Raw genomic sequence first — 20,676 nt, forward strand, 5'->3', positions numbered from 1 at the left:
CATTCTCTACAGGTGAATGGAAGCAGGTATAGGTGGCTATGGAAATACATGTCTGTTCAAGGCCTAAATCTTCACTATGATCTGTAGAAGTTTAGGCTGTTGTATGATTCAAAAATAGAAACCATCTCCCCTGTTGAACAGTTGCTGCTTCGTTACATATATATGACTTTATTCTTTCATTTTCTTTTAATGAATTTTAGAATTTGTCTTCAGTATCTTATTCATTTGGGGGAAAAAAAAGTGTCCTCTGAGAGCTCCTAAATTAGCATCAAAAGTAAGGCCAAAACTTGTTAGGTCAAAATCAGTTCTTATAGGTCATCTTGCTTATAGTTTATGAGCGCATTTCCCCTATCAGTGTGAAATGTAGAGGCTGCTAAACCTCTAGAATTAGTTAAAAGCACTAGTCCAAATGAGAGAGGGACCCAGTAACATTAATCCAATTTGTCTTGTGACTTAATCTTGCTGCCATTTATTGTACAACTGCTGCTCCTCTGAAGCAGCCCACTTTGTGTATGCTTCTGCTGTTTGTTTAGCAAGTTCAGTCCCTCTTCATAAGACAGTAGGTTTTCCTTCTGCATAACTTCATCTTTAGTTAAGAGTGAATGAAGTTGTAACTGAGGAACCGTGTTTGAAAAGTTGTAGCTGCTTTTCTTCTCTTAAAGCTTCTTTGCTAATACTTTCATTTAATGAAATGTATGCTTAACATATTAATGTCGTGGTTTTGGTTATTGGTGAACTGGTTCTAGAGCACTAGGTGGTAAACCTGAAAATAGAGGATGATGATCACTGGTGGCTTTCTTTAACATAACCGTTAGTGTATGTTGAAAATAAGAAAGAACAGGTGGGAAATTTAAGGGAATGCCAGCTAAAAAAAATCATGAAGGCTGTCTTCTGCACATAAGTAGTCATCTTCTGGCTTATTTACAGTTTCTTTTGTCTCAAATAGTAGTTACAACTGTAAGCGTACTTTGAGGTAGGTCCATTCTCTTGTTCACACCAGTGTAGTGGCTTCCTGCTCTAATTGAGCCCTCTTAAAGCCATTAATTTCTTCTTGCTTATGGTCTCGTTTTGATTTAACCTTCCAGGCTCGTGATTCCCTGGGGGTGGGGCAGTGGCATACCTTGTCCAAGAACTATTGCTCTGGTTACTACTATATAAATACATAGCACAGTGAAACTTGGTAAGAACCAGCTGCGTTGTGTGACCATATGGCTCCTTGACAGTGTTAAGAAAACACCTTACCTCAGTTGGAAACTGCTTTGAAATGATTCTGTAGACAGCAGTGTCGTTTTCTGGACAACCAGCTAACTACTCTCAAGTTCACTGGCCAAAAAGGAAGCAGCCATCTTCATAAGGAGGCCCACAGTGGTGTTGCTTTTATTTCTTTGGCTTACTTACATTGAATATAATCAAAGTGAAGAACAAGAAAAGAGGCATTTGGAATCCTTGTTCTGTCCCTACTGATTATGTATTTAAATTGTGTGCACACATGCTCACACACTTCATCCTGGTGTATAGAGGTGAGCCAGAATTTTTCACATAAATGTAATTTGGTAGGAAGAGGTGAGAGGCAGGTTCCCTTTGATGTTTACAGTACTGTCATCAGCCATGCTTAACAAATGAGATGCTTATTATTGGTTGAGAGGAGCAGCCAGCTGCTTTTTCTGTTGTAGTGAGAATGTACTTCTGCAAGCTTGAAGAAAACTTCCATAGAGGTGCAGTGCAGCATCTAATGTTAGTGCTGTGTTTGCTGAGATTGATGATGGACTCAGGAGAAGGGCTTGGTGCTGCTGTATGTTTTATTTTACTAAATAGAAAACCAGATATTAGAGGGCAGTCCACTAAGTCAGACCTGACAACAGCGTCAATGTTGTTGAGGCCTTCTTAATGTTTTATTCCTCTTTTCCTTTTCTTTAAATATAAAAATGTCGCTATTAGACTTGTCTTAAGGTAGTTATTTGAATCTTGTGCTTCTTCTGGGTAGTTTACATCTCATCTTCTGAAGGTACATGCATTCAGCTTCTAAGTGGGAATTCAGAGTAGTCTGTTGGCCTGGAAGGAAGCAACTAAAACCTGTGAAGTAAAGCCACAGCACTTAGAGAATATGCTGGACAAATGCACTTGCCGTACAGTTGAGCTCCTATGCTTTTTATAGCATATTTATCTTAGTCTGGCAGATTGTTTTATGTTTTTGGGAGGTAGAGTTCAGTGTTTTGTACATCTCTAATGACTTCTTAAATTCACCTATCTGACTGGAAGCTGCTCCACATAAATTAGTGGAAGGAATTGATGTAAAAAACAGTACTTTTCATCTCACTGAAGTTTGTGGAATGTGATGCTCTGCTTTTGAGTGTTTCTGTTTTAGGATATGTATATTTTCTTCACTCTGCCCAGTTTTTTTAGAAAACAATCTGGAGAATGATGTCCCTAGGATACTTCTTAATGTTCTCCCTTTCTTTTTTTTTTTTTTTTTTTTACTTTTTTTAAGACAATTATTTTGTAGGTAACTGTCTCTAGAATTTGTTTACTACAGCATGAAGACAATCTTCAAGCAATTATGTACTCTTCCCCATTGAGTTAAAGATGCATCCTTGAATGCAGATCCTGATATTCCTCAACGTTGTTGTTTAGTTAACAGATACATATTTCTCTGAACAGCAGAAGGTTGTAGCTCATGTACCAGACAGGTGGGAGGAGGATTTATGATTTTTGAGAGAGTACTACGCAAGGCTATCATCTCTTTGGATTTATAGCAGTTGTGTGGAGTGAGAGTGATAGGAAGATTCTTCCATCCTCTGTAGTTACCCTGCTTCTACGTTGAATGTGTGAAGTTTGGTTTGCTTTTGGAAATACAATTATTTTTTAAAATAAATAAAAATGATGTGTAGAGTAAAGCTGCAACTTTAATCAGTTTTAGGCTTGACTGCTAGTAAGTGTGTGCCTTCTTATTGTTAACTTGTGAATTCTTGAAGCTTGGTAGTATTTATCGTATTGGAGATTCAACCTTCTCTTGGAGGCATTGATGCAGTGTTCTTATCTGGAGTCTTTAAGATCCCATCTCTAGTGAGAACACAAATTTTAAATTATTCCAAGTCATACCAGATTTCTGCTCAGAGGAATTGAAGTAGTTTCTTGTAGTGCAACTTACCCAGATTGTCTTCTGATTGTAGTTTGAGTCTTTATCTTCATCTGTATACTGTCTTAGAATTTCTTATCTTCAGTTCTCTCTGGTAAAACTGAATGATAATTGATAATTTCTGAGACTTGTTGTCTCAAATACCTAGGCACGTAGATCTGAGCTCTGCTTCACCTTGTTTTTGTTGCAGTGACAATCTTGTTAGGCAAACAAGTGCTGAATTAAATGTAATAGTTCACTTTCTAAAAGTTATGTTTTATAGAAAACTACAGTGCATGCTAAATTAGAAGAACTAGGAACTGAGTGACTACTTCTGAAGTAGATTTTACTCTGGAATTACTAGTTATTCTCCTTACCTCAGCAGTGCCTTCAAGAGATGTGAGGCTCTGAACTACAACCTAGTCTAAAGGGTAAACTTCTTAGGGGGTGGTTGTTATGTTTAAGCTCCTCATATGCTTCCAGTTTTATTTGTCTTCTTTGTTCTTTTCCCTACGAAGTAAAACTTAAAGCATTCTCTTAAAAAAACAGTAATAATCCCAAAATATGCTTGCGTGTAGCTATGACATGGTAGACATTTATGATTTTCACTGTTGCGTAAGCTGTGACAGTGAAGCTTTTGAAGCAGCATCCTACTGTTGTCTGTCCCAAAAGTGACCTAAGCACAGTGTTCTTATTTTCCATGGTTAAACCGAACTGAGTCAGTGTTTTTCTTCAGCCAGTAGTACAAATGTGTCATTGGTTTTATTTGATACTGCATTTTAGCTAGTTGTGTCTGTATTCTACCCAACTAATTCCTCTGAGTTGTTAAGAGTGAGACTTAATTCCATGCATTAAACTACTGAAGAATTCCAGATTTTGGAGAAGACCCGTCCTTCAGCGCTTTCACCATAAGACAAGAAATAGGTGGAAGTTGCCCCTTTGGTTTGTTTCAGTAGCATTGCAAGTCAGAAAACAGTGCTGCATTTGCAATCAACTTTACCTTCCAGATGTACTTACACAACAAAAAAAAAGTTGAATTGCTTCAGTTGTGCGTTTTATTGTTACCTTGGTGTTGCTTGCCACAGGGGCTTATGCTTCAGTTACTTGTGCACTCTTGAAGTTCTAAAAGTAGGTGCCTAAGTGTAGATATTGTGTCCATTTAAAGTAAAAACAGACTTGTGTACGTTAAACTTCTGTTGTAACTTAATAGTTCTGCTGTAATGCATGGATTTGTGCACTAAGACAGTTGCATTGTGCGACAACAATCTGTATGCTTTATTAGAAGATTCTCTAGTGTAACTTTTTGCAGCTGGCATTGGAAGTACAAGCTTTGTTCTGTGATTCAAAAGCATTTTTAAATATCATTACAGTTAATAGATAAATTCCATTGTGTGAAGTTAGATACTACTAAAATGTTTGAAGGAATCAAGGCATTAATTTTTGATGTTTTGTCTTCTGCCTTAAGCGCTGTATAAATTCAAATTCTCATGCACTGCTGTATTGCCTGAAGTTTAAAGTGAAAGTATAGGCAAGTTATTCATCTAATATTGCTGTATTTCCAAGCTGTTAAGTGTTCCTCTGCCCCTGGTTAACAAACTGACTTGGCTACTCTGTGGTTAGAGGTAAACATTGTCACTTCTGCAGAAGTCAGGTTTGCTTTCTTTTGCTCTCACATGACTCTAAAGATACCAAGTGAGTCAATGTCTGAAGCACTGGCTGTGATGTTTATGAAGTTTTAGAATGACGTTGAAGGGACTGACCAATTATTTCTTCTGCTGTATGATTCATGGTAGCTCAAGGATACTGAATGGTTTTTAAGCAGATGCAAGGCCTTCTCTGCATGGTTTTGGGGTAATAAATAAATAAATAAAAAGACAAAGGAACAAACTCCTTGGATTAAGAGTACAGACCTTGCTCTGATATAGAATCATATAATCATTTGAGTTGGAAAGGACTTTTAAAGCCCATCTGGTCCAACTCCCAACTAATGGGGATGCCTTACAGCTAGGTCAGGGTGCTAAGAGCCCCTCTTCCATGATCTGGAGTGTCTTCATGGATAGGACATCCGCCACCTCTCTGGGCAGCCTGTGCCGGTGCTTTACTACCTTTACTGTGGTGTTTTTGTTTATCTTTTTTAAAGCTTCCTTATACTCAATCTAAATCTCTCCCCTTTTAGTTTGAAACCGTTTCCCTTTGTCCTGTCATAACAGACCCTGCTAAAGGATCTGTTCTTTTCTTTCTTAGAGCTAGGTATTAGAGTTAGATATTGAAAGGCTGCTCTCAGATCTCTCCATAGCCTTTAGCATATGTGTGCTCTCCTTCAGCTAGGAATGAAAGAAAGGAAGTCTTCTATGAGAAGAATAGAGAAGAATTCCTGTTAGTTTTGTTCTAGTTTTAATGTTACATTGTTTATTTTTAGCTCTATCATCATTCTTTTGAGAAAAAGAGATGGAAGACATCTTGGTTATGGTATTTTCCAGTAGCTAGCTATTTCTTACTTTAATTGCTTCACCCAAGACTGTCTGCATATAAATAGCTAATTCTGTCCCGAGGTATCTTACTGGTAGCCTGTTTAATTACTTTGGTGGACTGAATGGAAGATTTGGGAAACTGACATAAACTTTTATTTATAACTATCACTAGGGCACTGTGACTTCCCAGAACACTAGAGTGCTTGTGGCTCTTACGTTATTTCACTTTCAGATATCAGCCCTAGTAATGTATTCTTATCCTCTCCTTGAAGGAAAGTAAAATTCCTCAAAGAACACATGGTAGAGATTTTTTCTTAGTTTCAGTGGATTTTATTTACTTCCTCTGGTATATCCAAGTGTATGTATGTATAGACTGTAGAAATCATACTCAGCAGAGCTGTTGTGCCGTTGTGGGTCTTGCTCTTGTCTTTGGGGAAGTGAGGTGACGGAGAGCAATACTGACTCTCATTCAAACTTTATACAGTAATGTGTGACTTGCACTTGTTGAGTGCATCTTGTAGTCTACTTTGCTGAAATTCTACCAATTTGTTTAACATCAGTATATATCAGCACGCTGGTACTTGTATCCGTTCTGATGTTAGGCATTACAGTACAAGAGGGTGGCAGACTAGGGTGGGTTCAGTGGAGAGTCATCAGAGTGACCCTGCCACTTTAGTGTCCTTTTACACCAAGAGAAAAGATAAAGGGAGGTCTTCAGCCTGGAGAATGGACTTCAGTAAGGGGAGAACTAATAGTGACCACTGATAACTGTGGGCAGGTTGTTGAGAATACTGAGTCGGGTTCTTCACAGTATGTGGAGGGTGGGTTGAGCAAGAGACAGCAGGACTGAGTAAAATAACTGGATTTAAGAATTATGTTTCACAGTGAAGATGTCAAGCATCATTGCTGGAGGAATTTACAGTGCCTATCTTAGACTGTTTCAGTTATCCAGATAGACAAAACCCTGAGTAGTCTGGACTGATCTTGCTGACTATGCTTTGAGCAGGAGGTTGATTAGAGAACTTTTTAGGTTCTTTCCAGCCTGAATGATTTTATGATGCTACAACAGAATAGGCACAAAAACTTAAATTCATAAGTAGGAAGCTGTCTGTGCTGGCAGTTGAAACCAGCACAGTTCCAAGCCTTTGTTAAGAGCATTAGTGTTGATACTGTGGGTTCAGTGGAAGTTCAAAAAGGTATTTAAACTTCAAGGAACTCCTTGAAGTAAATACTGGAGCTTATGGGTGTAATTCAGAAAATTGCTGAATTTCTTTCTCTGCATAAGTATGTCATTTAAAAAAATAAAAAATAAAAAATCAAGAAGCTTGAGCTGGTTCCTTAAAAATTCAGTGATTCAGTGCTCGACTTCTGAGAAGTGAAGAAACTGCTCATACACTGTCCATGGTACTGCATGTGCAGCCTGTGCCCCTCTGCAGCTTTAGTAAGCCTGAGAATGCAGTAGTAGCAGAGGCGGTGGGACTGAAGATGAATAAGTTGTTTGTGTGTTGTTTTCTGTTCTCTGCTTTTCTCTCCTGTAAGGTTTTCTTTTCATTTGCCCTTTGAGCTTATGTTTCTCTTTGAAGTCTCAGGAATAGTAACAGCTCTGTTTGTGGCTAAATGCTAGTTTTTGTAGTTGTCTTGCTGTGTAAAACATAAGAAAGTGAGCGCACTTCTCTCGGTTAAAAAGCGCAATTTTATTGTAGATAATCCAAAATAACTTCTACCTGTAACTGCAAGTATGCTACAATTATTCTTACAGCAGAATTTAAAGTCTCAATTTTCTGCTTAAACCAAGACCTCTAAGTACCTTGCTAGTGATCGGCAGAGTTATGAATCAACAAATAAAATATAAAATTAGCTGTTGAAAGTTGCTCTGGTGGTTCATAGCTTCCCCAGTGTCCCTTGGGAGCCTGCAAGCAAGAAAGGAAATCTAGTCCTAGCATCCAAAATATAATTCTCTTGTTCTGTGCTTATAGATGCTATTGTTTATGATGGTTACTTTAGACATTACAGGTATTCTTTTTTCATGCTTGGGAATTATCTTTGGGTAATTAGGAAAGCTTTAAACCATCCCGTTGTTATGATGAAATTGCTGTCAGATGGAAGCACAAGGATACAAATAGTGGATTACTGAAAATAAATATATATTTGCTTTAAAAAAAAAACAACAAAACAACAAGAATTCTCACTTTTCTAATTGTTGCACACTCTGGTTTGTGGTGGTTTAGTGACACAGTGAAAGCTGATGATGGACTAATGAACTAATAGAGATATTTGTAAAATATTCAGTACCTTTAAAGAAAGCTGTGAAGAAGTATAGTGTTTGAGAACTTTTTTCATGTTGAGTAATATTATTTAATTCTATGTCCATCAAGCAAGTTTGGCAAGAATAACATAAATAATCATATTAATGTACCTTAATTATGACCTGGGGGAATGAACATGTAGTTTATTCTTCAAGTTGACATTGGTTTGTGACTTTTCAACACAAAGGGTAATGTAGTGTGGTAAGGGCGAACTGGGGTACTGTGTGTACTGGATATCTGGACTGCAGCTGACAGATATGATAAGTAGTTTACGTATCATGGTCACCACTAACTCTGAACTAGATCTGGGCACCAGCTAAAAGGTCAGAGTTCTTAAACTTTCAGTGACTACTGGAGTACCGAAGTTCTGCAAAACACATAAATTTATCTTACTTCTGTAAGAAAAACAGAGTAAATGAAGGACAGGATCTTCCTCTAAATATGTAAATTCTTTCCTGGAAGCATTGAACATAACAGTACAGTTTGTCTTGTAAGTTGTTGCCATTTGTCTCCTATCTAACTTGTCAGTGGATTACATTTATATTTTGACTATTATTAGATATATTGAAAATAAAATTTGAATAATGTTTCTCCATCTGAAAATGCAAATGTAATGCTTAGCTCAAATGTTATTTTTGAAGAATGTTTGTAAGGGGAAGCTACTTAGGCCATGTAAGTGGTTCCGTGTCATAGTCTTTTTATAGTTAATTAGTATAAGAGAATGATTGAGAAACAAAATGACCTGTAAAGGTTGGGAACAAAGTTGAGAAGCTGACTTGGTTATCAGTGTATCTTAGGGTGAGAAGTGAACTTCTGAGCTTCTTTTGTAAGCTTATTTTGTCAGTTGATGTATTTTTAGGGCAAAATGCATTATGAGAACTAATTCTAGCAATGAATGATTTCAGTTGAATCTAAAATACTGGACGTCATTTACATATAGATACATAATGGATTTTGTCATTTATATTTCAAATTGCTGTTGAACTCTGAGCAAGACTAAGTATGAAGTTTGTAGAAGTGTCTAAATAGGAAGCAAGTGTGGTTGGGATGTTCAGCAGCTGTAATGCTGCATGCTGTAGGCACAATGTGATAGTTCTGTAATAGATATTTAAAAGAGCTTTGATTCCCCTTTCACACTGCTATAAGGTGTTTAATTTACTGCACAGATGTAGTATGAAGAAGACTCTGTTGTCCTTCTCCTCCCTTGTCTGAAAAGACCTGTCTGTTAAGGGTGTGATGCAAGAGCATCATAAAGATCTCTTCTTTCTCCTTCCCTATTGGTGTAGCTATTGGCTTCCTCTGCAAAACCATAGTTGATCTTGAACTTTCAAAACAGCCACGCTTCTTTTTGCCTTTTATTGACAATGATGACGTAAATGATAAATAGTTCTTACACATAATCCTAGAAAATTTTTTAAATGGATTTAATAAAGTTTTTAATTTTGATAAGAATTCAGGACATCAGAATTTAGGATCGAGTGCTGAATATACTAAAAAGTCTATTTATACTTACTAGCAGTCAATAATTACTGAGTTTTCTAAGTACTTTATTCTGTTATCCTGTCCCACTGTGCAAAAATGTGCTTTGATATGAGCTGGCTGAAACTGACACTGAAGATTATTACAGGTGTGCAAGGCTTGGATACAGAGGTGGTATCTTGCTGTTAAACTATAATAAACAGTATGCCTGTTTATTACTGACATTGGTCTAATAAGATACCATCTCAGCCTGCAAAACTAGCTCATGTCCTTAAACCGTGGTGGCTGCATTGGTGTAGGATAGGAGTATATGTGAGACATGAGGATGTGACTTCTCAGTTTTTGGCAGCCCCAGGACTCTGTAACATAGCACAAAGCTAGGAGAAAGATGAGTTCTCTTTTCCTATATGTTCATTCTCACCCCTTGTGACTGTCCTTGACCAACGCACTTCTGTTCATGAATGGATGCTGTGGTCTCATTCTTTGTTTTTGGTATTAATATGCTTGTGTTCAAGTACAAGTGACGTGTGATTTTTGAAGGGGAAAACCTTAATTCTGAGTATATCTTTTTTTTTTTATCTTTTTTTTTATATCTTTTTCGATCTCATGTGCTATGGTTTTAATGAAGGAATTAAATGTTCAGTGGCTGTTAGTGTCCATTTAATAGCGTTTGAAACACTCTTCAGGCTTTCACTGAAACTATCTTCCTATGAAAATCAAAAAGCTAAGCTCTAATTTTCATTGAAATACAACTTTTGGGCAGTAGTACTGTACCTTGGGTCTTTTTTCAGGATTGGTCTTGGGGACAGGGGAGACTGGCAGCTGTTGTAATCTATAATCCTAAGGAATGGGGGCAGTGGGAAGAGCATCTCTGCTGCTGCCGTCAGGCTTTTTCTCATGGGAGAAAAAGTTACTCTTCTGTTTCTCTTATTTTGGATTCTTTCTTTGGATTTCTTCTCTGTGCTGCCTACTCCACCCAATGAGAGTTTCCTTCCAGAGTTTGGGAATTGCGTTGCTGACGTTACAGCGGCAGCAGGAGCCCTTCATCCATTTCCAAAGGTTTGCTATTAGTGTGAGAGCTGGGAATTATCTGACTGGTGTTCTGGTCTAAATTTGGGAACGATGATGTTGTTGAGACGTGCATACATCTCCAGGTTTTAATAAACAGAGTAAAGAAAAGCATTAAGAAAAGCCCACAACATTAAAGCTGCTCTTTATTCACCCTAACTTTTCATTGCCATGTTAATGTTTTACAGGTGGTTTGAACTACCTGTTCCTTTCTATATGCGTTATAATATCAAATGAAACTTTTGATAACATCTGATTTATCTCTCTGTATGCACAATACTGATTACAAACCTTCTTTTTACTATAGTGCTTAAGGAAAACATTCAAATTTTCTTGTTTGAAAAAGCAGATAAACTTCTGCTATGTGTTGTACAGATTGCTTTGTCCTTTCTGGCCCTTATACAGATAGATATTAAAAACTTGAAATACGTAGCATGTTCCAGTGAGGTGGCTACAGCACTTGGCAGGAAGCAGATAACCTGGGTGCTTTGTCTCTGGACATATCCACCCACCTTCCAGACCTCAAGGAAAGATGATCTGTGGCTATTTCCTTGATAAGCTAAATGGTTTTGAGAAATATCTTCTTGAAATTTAGAGTGAGTTTACATTATTCTGAGAGTGGACATTTTTATTGGAGACAGCAAAAGCATTCCTTTGCTGTTGGAACATGAATGAGTGTTTTCTCATTGCCCTCTGAAGCACTTAATTGCTATTCAGGACCTTACAGATGAAGGCTAAACCATGCTGTAAAGTTGCTGTTATAAATTTGTAATGACACGGTAGCCCACACAGAAGTGACAAGGCATGATGACCCATTGCTATATTTTCTAATTTCTGCATGCACGTTTCCAATGGAGTATTTGGTTTGAAGACTGATTTTTGGAGATTTCTCATCAAATTAAGCTCCATGCTTAATTGTTCTCAAAAAAACAAACATAGCATGTCAGGCTCCAGGTAGTGGTGGTTTATAGCCATGGTAAGCATAAATGTAAAAAGTACCCATTTGTAACTCATTCTGGTTCATTGTCACTCAGCCTCCTGATGATGCCAAGATCCTTGAGATTTCTGAGTGCTAAAATAATAGATTGGGAGGATTATTTTTCTTACTGAATGCTGCTGCTAAGCTTATTTGGGTTTACATAGTAATAGTTCAAGTACCTTGATTAGTGGGCATATGTGGCCGTATGTAATAAGCATACATGCCAGCTGTTTTCTGTTTTAGAACAGAATTTACAGATGGTTTTCCTTTACACTGATAGCGTTGGTTGTATTTATGAAAAATAGTTCTTGGATATGTGCAGTAATGTTCTAGTTACGTCCAGAATTCAAATAACAGAAACTTACTATGTGGAGCAGCTTAAGGAAAAGAAGACCATGTCAGGAAAATAGTCATAAACAGTTGAACTCTGAAAACTCCAGTCAGCAATCCCAAACCTAAAGTATGGGATCCTGTCAAGGGAGAAGGATGCTGCTTTAATGCTGGCTGGATTCTATTCAGTGGTCTTGTATATGGATCTGGCTGCAGTGAATAGCTGTGCCTCGAGCAGCCTCTCTGCTTGGCCTGTGCAGCTAAAGGAATAAGGAGAAAGTCTGGTTGGGGCTGCTGTTTAGTTCTGTGTCTCCTGGATTTAAGGATTATTTGTCACATATATGATAGACTGTGTAGCTGCTTCCAGTGTGAGTCCTGTTTTGGAATATATTGCTCATTCAAATTACAATTCAGTGGTAATGACTTTCAGAGTGAAGCACCTGATAGTAGTTAGTTATTTTGGAGAAATCCTTGCAGTTTTTTTGTTTGTTTGTTTGTTTTTTAAGCTTTATTTCTTTATGACCCACCCCATTTTAATATGGCCTCGTCATCTTTAGTAAAAGTCCTTGGAGTCCTGTTCTCTCTTCTTGGACCAGCATTTTGAAAGAGAGTTCTACTAAAAGGTTCAGGTTGGTTTGCCATACTGACCAACAAACTAAGGTGTTCCTGTAACCTACTGTCAGAAACCTACTTTAGCAGGGAGTTGGATGAGATGTTCTCCTGAGGTCCCTTCTAGCCCTTGGGATTGCGTGATTGAAGTCTTCTGGGACTTGGTAGTTTGAGACTTCATTTGTGTCTCTATTCTGACTCGTTCCTTTAACCCAGTGAGGTTTGTCAGTCTTCAGGCATTGATTTGACCTGTAGTTTTTGTTGATTATTGCTTTGCTGGCAATGCAGTCTGGTACAGAAACAGATCCCAGTAAAAAAAGCTTTCTGGTTGGGTTGGAGTGGAGATACTTGGGGCTGGTATAAAGATGCAGTTTACAAAATTCCTTTCCTTGCCTGTGATACTACCTGTGGTTCACAACACAAAAATCTGTTACTAGTGGCAGACAGCTATGTTTCTTCCTGTGCCCCCTCCCATGGGAGGGAATTAGGGTGGTGATAATAAAGCCAAGGGCTTTCAGAAGGCGCTGTAGCCTTTCAGAGGAGGTATGGTGGTATACTAGGGATATTTGTTGGCAAGGAGGTTGGTTGGTTGGTTTGCTTTCCTCCTCTTCCTTGATCCTGGAATCTTTAATCATGTCAACTTTGGATGATATAAACTGCCTATCACAAAGGCAAAGATCTGTGGAATCTTCTAGGGAAGATTATGAGGCAAACTCGTTCAGTTTAATCTTTAGAAAGGTTATAAATAATTCATAGGTGTACCCGGATTTTACTCTGTTTAGCTTTTGCAGAAAATGTGTGAGGATGATCTTTTTCCACCTAGTGGGAGTCTTGATGTGTGATGTTTGCTACCAGATGAGCAGCACAGACCCATCTGTTGGCTGTTCAAGCTAGGCTTATGTAGCCTCTCTTGTTTGGTGATGTGAAGGGGGAAGCAACAATGCCTCTAATTCTTTGCAGAGCTCAGTGTATTATGTTGCTGTTCTTAAATTTTTAAACTGACTTCAGTTACTCTTCAGATAATACTGTACTTGAGAACCATTTTCTAATAAGAAGATACACCATCTGTATGAAAAACATCAGGAAAAGCCCTTCTAATCTGGCAGTACAAGGCCATGAAATGTATAGACTGATGCATTGTTTCTTCTTTCCTTTCAGCAGTTTTCAGTTGTGGCTGTTACTACAGACTATGCCTTCAGTTGTGGTATATGAGGTGCTTGGGTGTGGTTATGGGAGATACTACTCTGACAAGAAGTGAAGCTTTGCTTGTAAATCTAATCACAGAATTGCAGGGGTTGAAAGGGACCTCAGGAGATCATCTCATCCAATCCCCAGGTTCCTTACACTAGGTCACACCTGTACACATCTGATTGGGTCTTGAATATCTCCGTAGAAGGATACTCCACAACCTCTGTGGGCAACCTGTTCCAGTACTCCATCACTTTTGCCATAAAGAAGTCCTTCTGTGTGTTTGCATGGAATTTCCTGCATTTGAATTTTTGGCCATTACTCCTTGTCCTGTTTCTGTGCACCTAGGTAGAGCTGCTGGGTAGAGCTTGGCCTCAAAACCATTGTGCCTGTCAAGTTACACTAATCACAAATGGGAATTTATAAAAACATTAGTCAGCTCCTACAGATAAGAAGTGAAATTAAAAAGACGTGGAAGGATTTTGGTTTCCAAAACATTTCAAACTCACTGGCATGTATTACAGGATCCTTCCTTTTGTGTTTCTGAAAATGTGGAACTTTGTAGTAAATCAGGCTGATACTGTGATCAAGAACTGCTGTACTGGATCACTATAGAATTACCTAGTGTAGCATCTTGCCATGGTTAGTGACTGGTAGCAGATGTTCTGCGAAAGAATACAAGATTGGCACAAATGTTGTGTTGCTTCCTGGTAGTGGTCCCAAAGTCTCTGTTTCTCCAACTCAGGAAGCATTGGGAGCAGCAGCTTCCTTGGCAGTGGATTTTGTGTCTCGTAGTGTTGAAGTTCTCTGTTGATTTCTACATGTCCCACCATCTGTGACATTTTTCAGAATTATTTGTGGAGTGTGACTTCTCTCCATGAACAGCTGGATATTTCTCTTGTTCTGTCTGCCTGCTGACTGTCTGGCTCTGACTTGCATGGCCATTGGACTTGATTACAGGCTAAACCTTGAGAGCTTCAGGCTTTGCATCCTTTGCTCACGGATGGATAATCTGACGTGTTACTGTTTATGAGCAGATGCTTCTTTGGGTGCTTAATGTCTATCTGGAAGCTGAAGTTACTGATTCTGTAAACCTAGTTCTTTAAAATGTGTTGCCCCTTTCAGGTTCTTAGTAAAGCATAAGCTGAGAAAGCAAACTTTAAGGATGCGGCTGACCAGAGTCGTGGGGCTGTCAGTAACACTGGCTGCATCTTCCATGTCCTGATTCTGAAGCACCTTAAGCCTGTGTTAAGCTTCAGAGTGAATAAGTCTTAATTCCATTCATGCCACAGTGACACTGTTGATTCAAGTTGATTCAGTTATACACAGTTCAAGAAAACTTATTGTCGTGTTTTATCTTATGTGAGAATAGTACTTATATATGGCTGATAAGCTTTCTGTTTTGTTATCACGTAATACTGATGTGGCAACTCAGTGATTCAGTTGTAGGAAGTAGGGTATTTCAAAGGTTCATAACATATTTGGTGGAGACAGGAAGCCAGAAGCTGTGATCATTCAGTCTTCACTTTATACTCAGCTTTCTGCCTGTCATTTGGGGAATTCCTGCAGGCTTAAAGAATCTGTCTCTCTACAGTGAATGACACTACAAATAAGAATGTGCTTATGTTTGGTGTGATCAGCTTTTATTGTCCTTTTCTGTGCCCTTTCCTCCAAACTTAGAGAATTATTATAACCAAGAGAACTTCACAGTTGTGCTTTAAGAACTGGATACTGTTCTCTGGAGCAAAAGATAATGTTGGACTTTTAACAATTAGAGGTTCTTGAATGCTTTAGTTTTCACAAATGTTCCAAGAGAAAATTTTGCATATGATTTTCCTTAGCCCTGGTTCCTGTAACTGCTGCTTTAAGCAGCAAATAACTCGTTATATCTGTGAAGAAGCTATTTTATGTAGTATATAATGGTTTCTGGGGATCTGTTGGCAGGAGGTTTAGCTGAATATCTTTTCCTTCACTTGGATAATCTAAAGATATCTAGGAACTAATATGAAAAGGCTAAAGGCTTTTGCACTATAGTACAGATACGGACTACAGTTGGACCAGGCAGGTTGCATCTTCTAAAGATGCTGCAGCAATCTTGTTCATGCTACACCATGAAAAGGCAAGTGAGAGTTGTTTGTTTAATATAAAATCTGAGCTGTCCTTTGGTAGAAGTTTAAATAATGTGTATGTTTCTTTTGGAGCATCCTACAATGATAGTGCTCTGTGCTGGGTATACTTAGTGATGTGCCTCTTGTTCTTCAGACATCCTTTGAGATCAGACCAGCTGTAATATTAGGCCTATGTGAACAAATGCAGCTGAAAGCAGCAGGTCAGTAATAAGTCCTGGTAAATTATCCAGATGCTAAGTTGGCTGCAGAATGTTGCAAGCTGTTATTTTCAAACAGTCTTGCAGCCTCAACTGGTGTGATTTCTGTGTGAGAGAGTAATCTCTCTGGGTAATCTCTCTAAAGGCTGTAGAGCTTGTCAGATCTGAGCTTTTTTGTAATTGGACCTGGGAATGCTGGCTATTATTATTAGGTGTGCAGTATAATACAAGCTAGCACAAGGTGTTTTCACTACAGAATGGCATGTTCTTACCTCTCTGAAGAAGAGAGGAGAACTGAAGAACAGCTGATGGAAAAACTGATAAGAACTCCAGTAGGCGAAAAGCTGAAGCAAACTCTTGAGGTTTGTCTTCTCCTGTATGAAGATGTCCTAACTAAATAACTAACGCCTCGTTAACAGCTGTACCAAGTTTCCTTAAAAGCGCAGTCAGGCCATGTCATGTTAATTTACTGGCTCTGTGATCTGTTCCCTTTCTTTGGAGGAACCGGTTCTCTTAAGGTTGAAAAACTTTTTTTACTTCAGGAAAAGAATTCAAGGATATGTTGTATCAGTTTGGAAATCATCTGGGATTTGGTGATAGCAGCTACTTTAACATCATTACTTTTGGATAATAGGTTTCACAGATTCACAGTTCAAGGGGGGTTGTAACATCAAATGGGGTTCTAAGCTGTTCCAGCCAGCATCCCTAAAGTTACTCAGGGTAGCACCAGTGAAGCTTCTGTGTCTGGGATTATTATTATTTTTAATCTTCAGAGATAAAAGTGTCAGAAAAAATGGATATTGGGAAGTTCAGATTTCATATGCTTCACAGATCTAGGGAGGTACAGCTGCCATCACTCAGACTCTGTGCCTTGCTGCAGGGAGCTTGAGTGGCTGCAGTCTATTAGCCAGTTACCATAACACTGAGCACTTGGTCTGCCAGGATGCTCTTCCCTGGTGCTGGGTACTGTTTATTATGTTAGTGACTACAGTTAAATGCTGTCATATCACAAATTGATGCACGTACATACATTAACAAAGCTCTTAGTCTCTAAACCATCTGTCTTCTACAAAATGCTTTGTTTTGCCAAAGTACTGTCCTGGCTGCTTGATGATGTTTCTGTATTGGAATGTGGATCTCTTACAATGAAATCAATAATTTAGACCTCGTACCCAGAAAATTGGTGTATTAGGGCTTGCAAACAGTATTTCACTTTTTAATACTAGTGATCCTTTACAGCAAGAGTGGCAGAAGTAAGTAGGCGTGCACTTGTTCTCTTTATGGCCTAGGGAGAGAGCACAATATTAAGGAAAATTTAGACTATTGGCACACGTGTAGGTACTCCCGTTGTGCTTTCTGCATGATCAAGTGAGCTGACCCATTTCAATCCACTTTCTGTCAATGACTCTTAGCAGATGGTCTGAAGAAAAAGTGCAAGAAATGGGAGTAGCTCTTTTTAGGAAAAAAAAATTGCTCTAGTAATGAGAGATTTAGGGATCTCGGTTCAAAATTTGTCATGTTAAGTACAGCTAATAGATATCGTATCCCTTCTACCTCATCAACTAAATACGTCTGCTTTCTGATTATTACCAATTGCAAGTTAAGTGTATCTACGAGATGCTGCTGGACATTGTCCACCTTTGCTCCTTTCTCTGTGTGAATGTTTAAAGAAGCCCGTGTGAAAACAGGATGTGGAGCTGCTGGAGTGCTGTTTGACAGCAGTGTCAGTGCTATATAGAGAAAGCATACAGACAAATGCTAGCTACTGTTATTTTGTGTGCACATACATATATGCAATGTTCCTTTTTTCATCTTGAGATGCTGTTAAATTAATCTCTGTGAACTTGATCCCAAGTTCCATGCTATGGATTGAATATATCTTGTAGTACTACCTTGTGAGGTTTGCTGTCACTGCATTACTTTTCTGATGAGGTTAATCTTCAGAATGAATTCTCTAGAATAGCCTTAGAGCTGACTGGTTATGTTTCTTGGTAGCTTTGCATGAGTGTTACTGTTCTGATTTTGAAAAATGAGCATTACTCTGATGCAGAATTGGACATATATCAGGTATATTAACCTCCCCCACACCCCCAAAGTGGAGACAGTTCACTGGAGAGAATCTTTAGGTTGGATGCTGGAATTGGTGTTTTCCCAAGCAAATAAATATTGCTTTTAATTTAGTTTCTTGAAACATGGTGCACAGCTGCTCTTCATTTCTCATTGTTAAATAACAGGCCATTTACTGACTGAAGCAAACTATTGGCATTATTGCTAGCAGATGCTGAACTCTAAGTGTTAACTTAAACAGCTCATAAATGTTAATCATGTTGCAATTTTGCTAGAGCTTGTTTGCATATCCCAGAGGCACTGGCTAACATGTCACACTTGTTTTTACATGAATTGATAACTTTTCCTAGTTGAGATTCCAGAAATTGCTTCATAGTTCAGTGGGTTTATTGTGATGACCTGGAAGTTCTTCAGAGCTACATTTCAATGCATTATAGCTTCGTTAGTACTAACATAGCTTTACTTACGCATGTTTCAGTAGGCTTGAAGTTGCTGGATGTGCAGTGGAATAAGTACAGTATTGATCAGAATATGCCCTTTTACTTACTGATCAGTTATTTAGCGATCTGTACAAAGACAAATCAAGATAAAAACTGAACAAAATATCTGCAGTGTAGTGCATGCTTCAGTTTTTAAAGTCACTTTCAAATGGTAATGCTTTTTCAGCCATACAAGTGTGAAGTGTGTTATAGCAAACAACTTGCATACATGGAATACAAAAAGTATAAGAGTTGCTGAAGAAATGCACGTTATCTGAGTAACAAGTCATTAAATGGTGTGCTGCGGCCTTTTAACAGTCCTTGCAGCCAACATGAATGGGTTTTATAAACACGACAAAGCTTCCAGGCAAACCAAGACTTCTTTCAGGCCAGATTCTGTTCTGTCTGAAACACTGATAAGGTCCCATGATGTGGTTTTGTGGTGGTCAGAAGGATTGTAATATACCACTAATTAAATGACAGATAATTAAGTAAAAGTTCCTATGTTATTGTAGGAGTTTAACTTCTTTGATTTCAATCCTTGTGAAGGTCAGAAAGAAGGCAGTGTTGTTGCTAGCACATGCCATGTAGAGAAATAAGACTTAGTGTGTCTAATATACTTTCTCCCTTCTTTACTTTTATTTGAGCATTTAATGAAACTTGTTTGTTTCTTTTACTTCTTAAGGGCAATGTTCTGTGTTTAGAGTTGTGTTTTGTACCTTGAGGCTATACTCACTATGAAAATAGTCTAAATTGCAGTTAGTGTAGGATGCTGGTATCTGCTGGTGAACACACAGACCTGGCTACGATGCAACCGTTCTAAGCAATATACCATTTTTTCTCCTGCTATGCATTTAGTTTGTACTTTGATTGCATATGTGTCTGTGCTGTTCTTCAAGCTTCAGCTTCTTTCCTCTGCGAGGAAGCATGGTTTAGAGTCAGAAGATGATGATAGGTGGAACTGGGTTTTGTAGTTGTTTAGGTATGAGCTACATATACATAATGCTGAAGTTGCCACATATAGAAATCTTTGTGCAAGGAATTGATCTCAAAACTCATTTCTGAGCATAGGATTAAATATCACTCTTCAAGTAGACAGACATAAGAATTTGTCCCCAAACTTTCTCCTAAAAGCCGGGGGAAGGGTTGAATACACAATCTGGTATTACTTTGGATAAAAATGAAATGGAAAACTACGAGTTAAGAAAGTAGTGACATGAATTTGTTTCTTTTTCAGTATGCAGATCCAGAGAAGCTGTATTGTCTGCTCTCTTAGCTGAAACCAGGGTGTTTTTCTTTTCTTTGTTCCTGGCACATAGAACATATTTCAGCTTCAGTGTGAATTAAATGCCGATGAAAAGCGTAGATGACTTGATGAAAGTTATCTGACATGTAGAAAGTTTTGTACCTGATAAACCTTGGTTAATGCTTCATTAAAAGTAGTCCCAAGGTTTGGTTGGTCTCTGTACCAAAAAAAAAAAAGGGATGGGCAAAGAAATGAATCGCCCTGTGTGAGAAGCTTTTCATTGTTTCTGTTCAATAATTCTGTAACCCTTCTGAAAAGTCTGAATGGATGACCTAAATGTAGTTCCAAATCCCTGGGAAAGGGAATAAATTGGTCTTGAACATGAAGTCCTGAGTTGAATTTGTAGAAGATTTCAAGCAAGCAGTCAGCAAAAAGGAGCTGAAAGAACTTGACACTGTACATCATACATTCTAAGCATTTCTTTGCAACTGTACGACTTGAAACCCAAATAGGCTAGTAGATTGTCAAAGTGCTTACATACCTAGGTAGGGAGGAACATCAATAGCATCTTTCGTATTACCTGTGTGACTCGTAAGTAGGAGGACAGACTTGAACTCCAGTTATTAACTAGAAGATTGTGTGTTTGTAGATAATTTGTGTGGGGAGAATGAAAGTGATAGAGAAGTGAAATATAAAAAGGAACTATAAAAAGGTTCTCAAAAGTACCAATCACTTTCTTCTGTTGTGTTTTTTTTTTCTTGCAGCCCCTCAAGTGCTGACCTTCTTTATCTATTAAGTTATTATAAACTTTTGCTGCTCTGCGAACACATAAAGATGTCTCGCAGCCCTGATGCTAAGGAAGACCCTGTGGAATGCCCCCTTTGCATGGAGCCTCTGGAGATTGATGACATCAACTTCTTCCCTTGCACCTGTGGCTACCAAATCTGTCGTTTCTGTTGGCATCGTATCCGCACTGATGAGAATGGACTTTGTCCTGCTTGCAGAAAGGTAAA

The 20,676-nt window shown here is 38.3% G+C and overlaps 1 protein-coding gene across 9 annotated transcripts in view; it reads left to right on the forward strand.

Moving 5' to 3' along the window:
• Positions 1-20,676, forward strand: part of CNOT4 (CCR4-NOT transcription complex subunit 4) — a 66,698-nt gene that overhangs the window by 4,999 nt on the left and 41,023 nt on the right. For all 9 annotated transcript variants that reach the window (XM_015859292.1, XM_015859283.1, XM_015859263.2 and 6 more), the window contains one exon: positions 20,428-20,671. In XM_015859292.1, coding sequence (XP_015714778.1) covers positions 20,498-20,671 — 174 coding nt within the window. In that variant the 5' untranslated portion in view covers positions 20,428-20,497. Of the gene's footprint in view, positions 1-20,427; positions 20,672-20,676 lie in introns of those variants that run through there.

The sequence above is a fragment of the Coturnix japonica genome, chromosome 1 (genome assembly GCF_001577835.2).
Source record: "Coturnix japonica isolate 7356 chromosome 1, Coturnix japonica 2.1, whole genome shotgun sequence".
Classification (NCBI taxonomy): domain Eukaryota; kingdom Metazoa; phylum Chordata; class Aves; order Galliformes; family Phasianidae; genus Coturnix; species Coturnix japonica.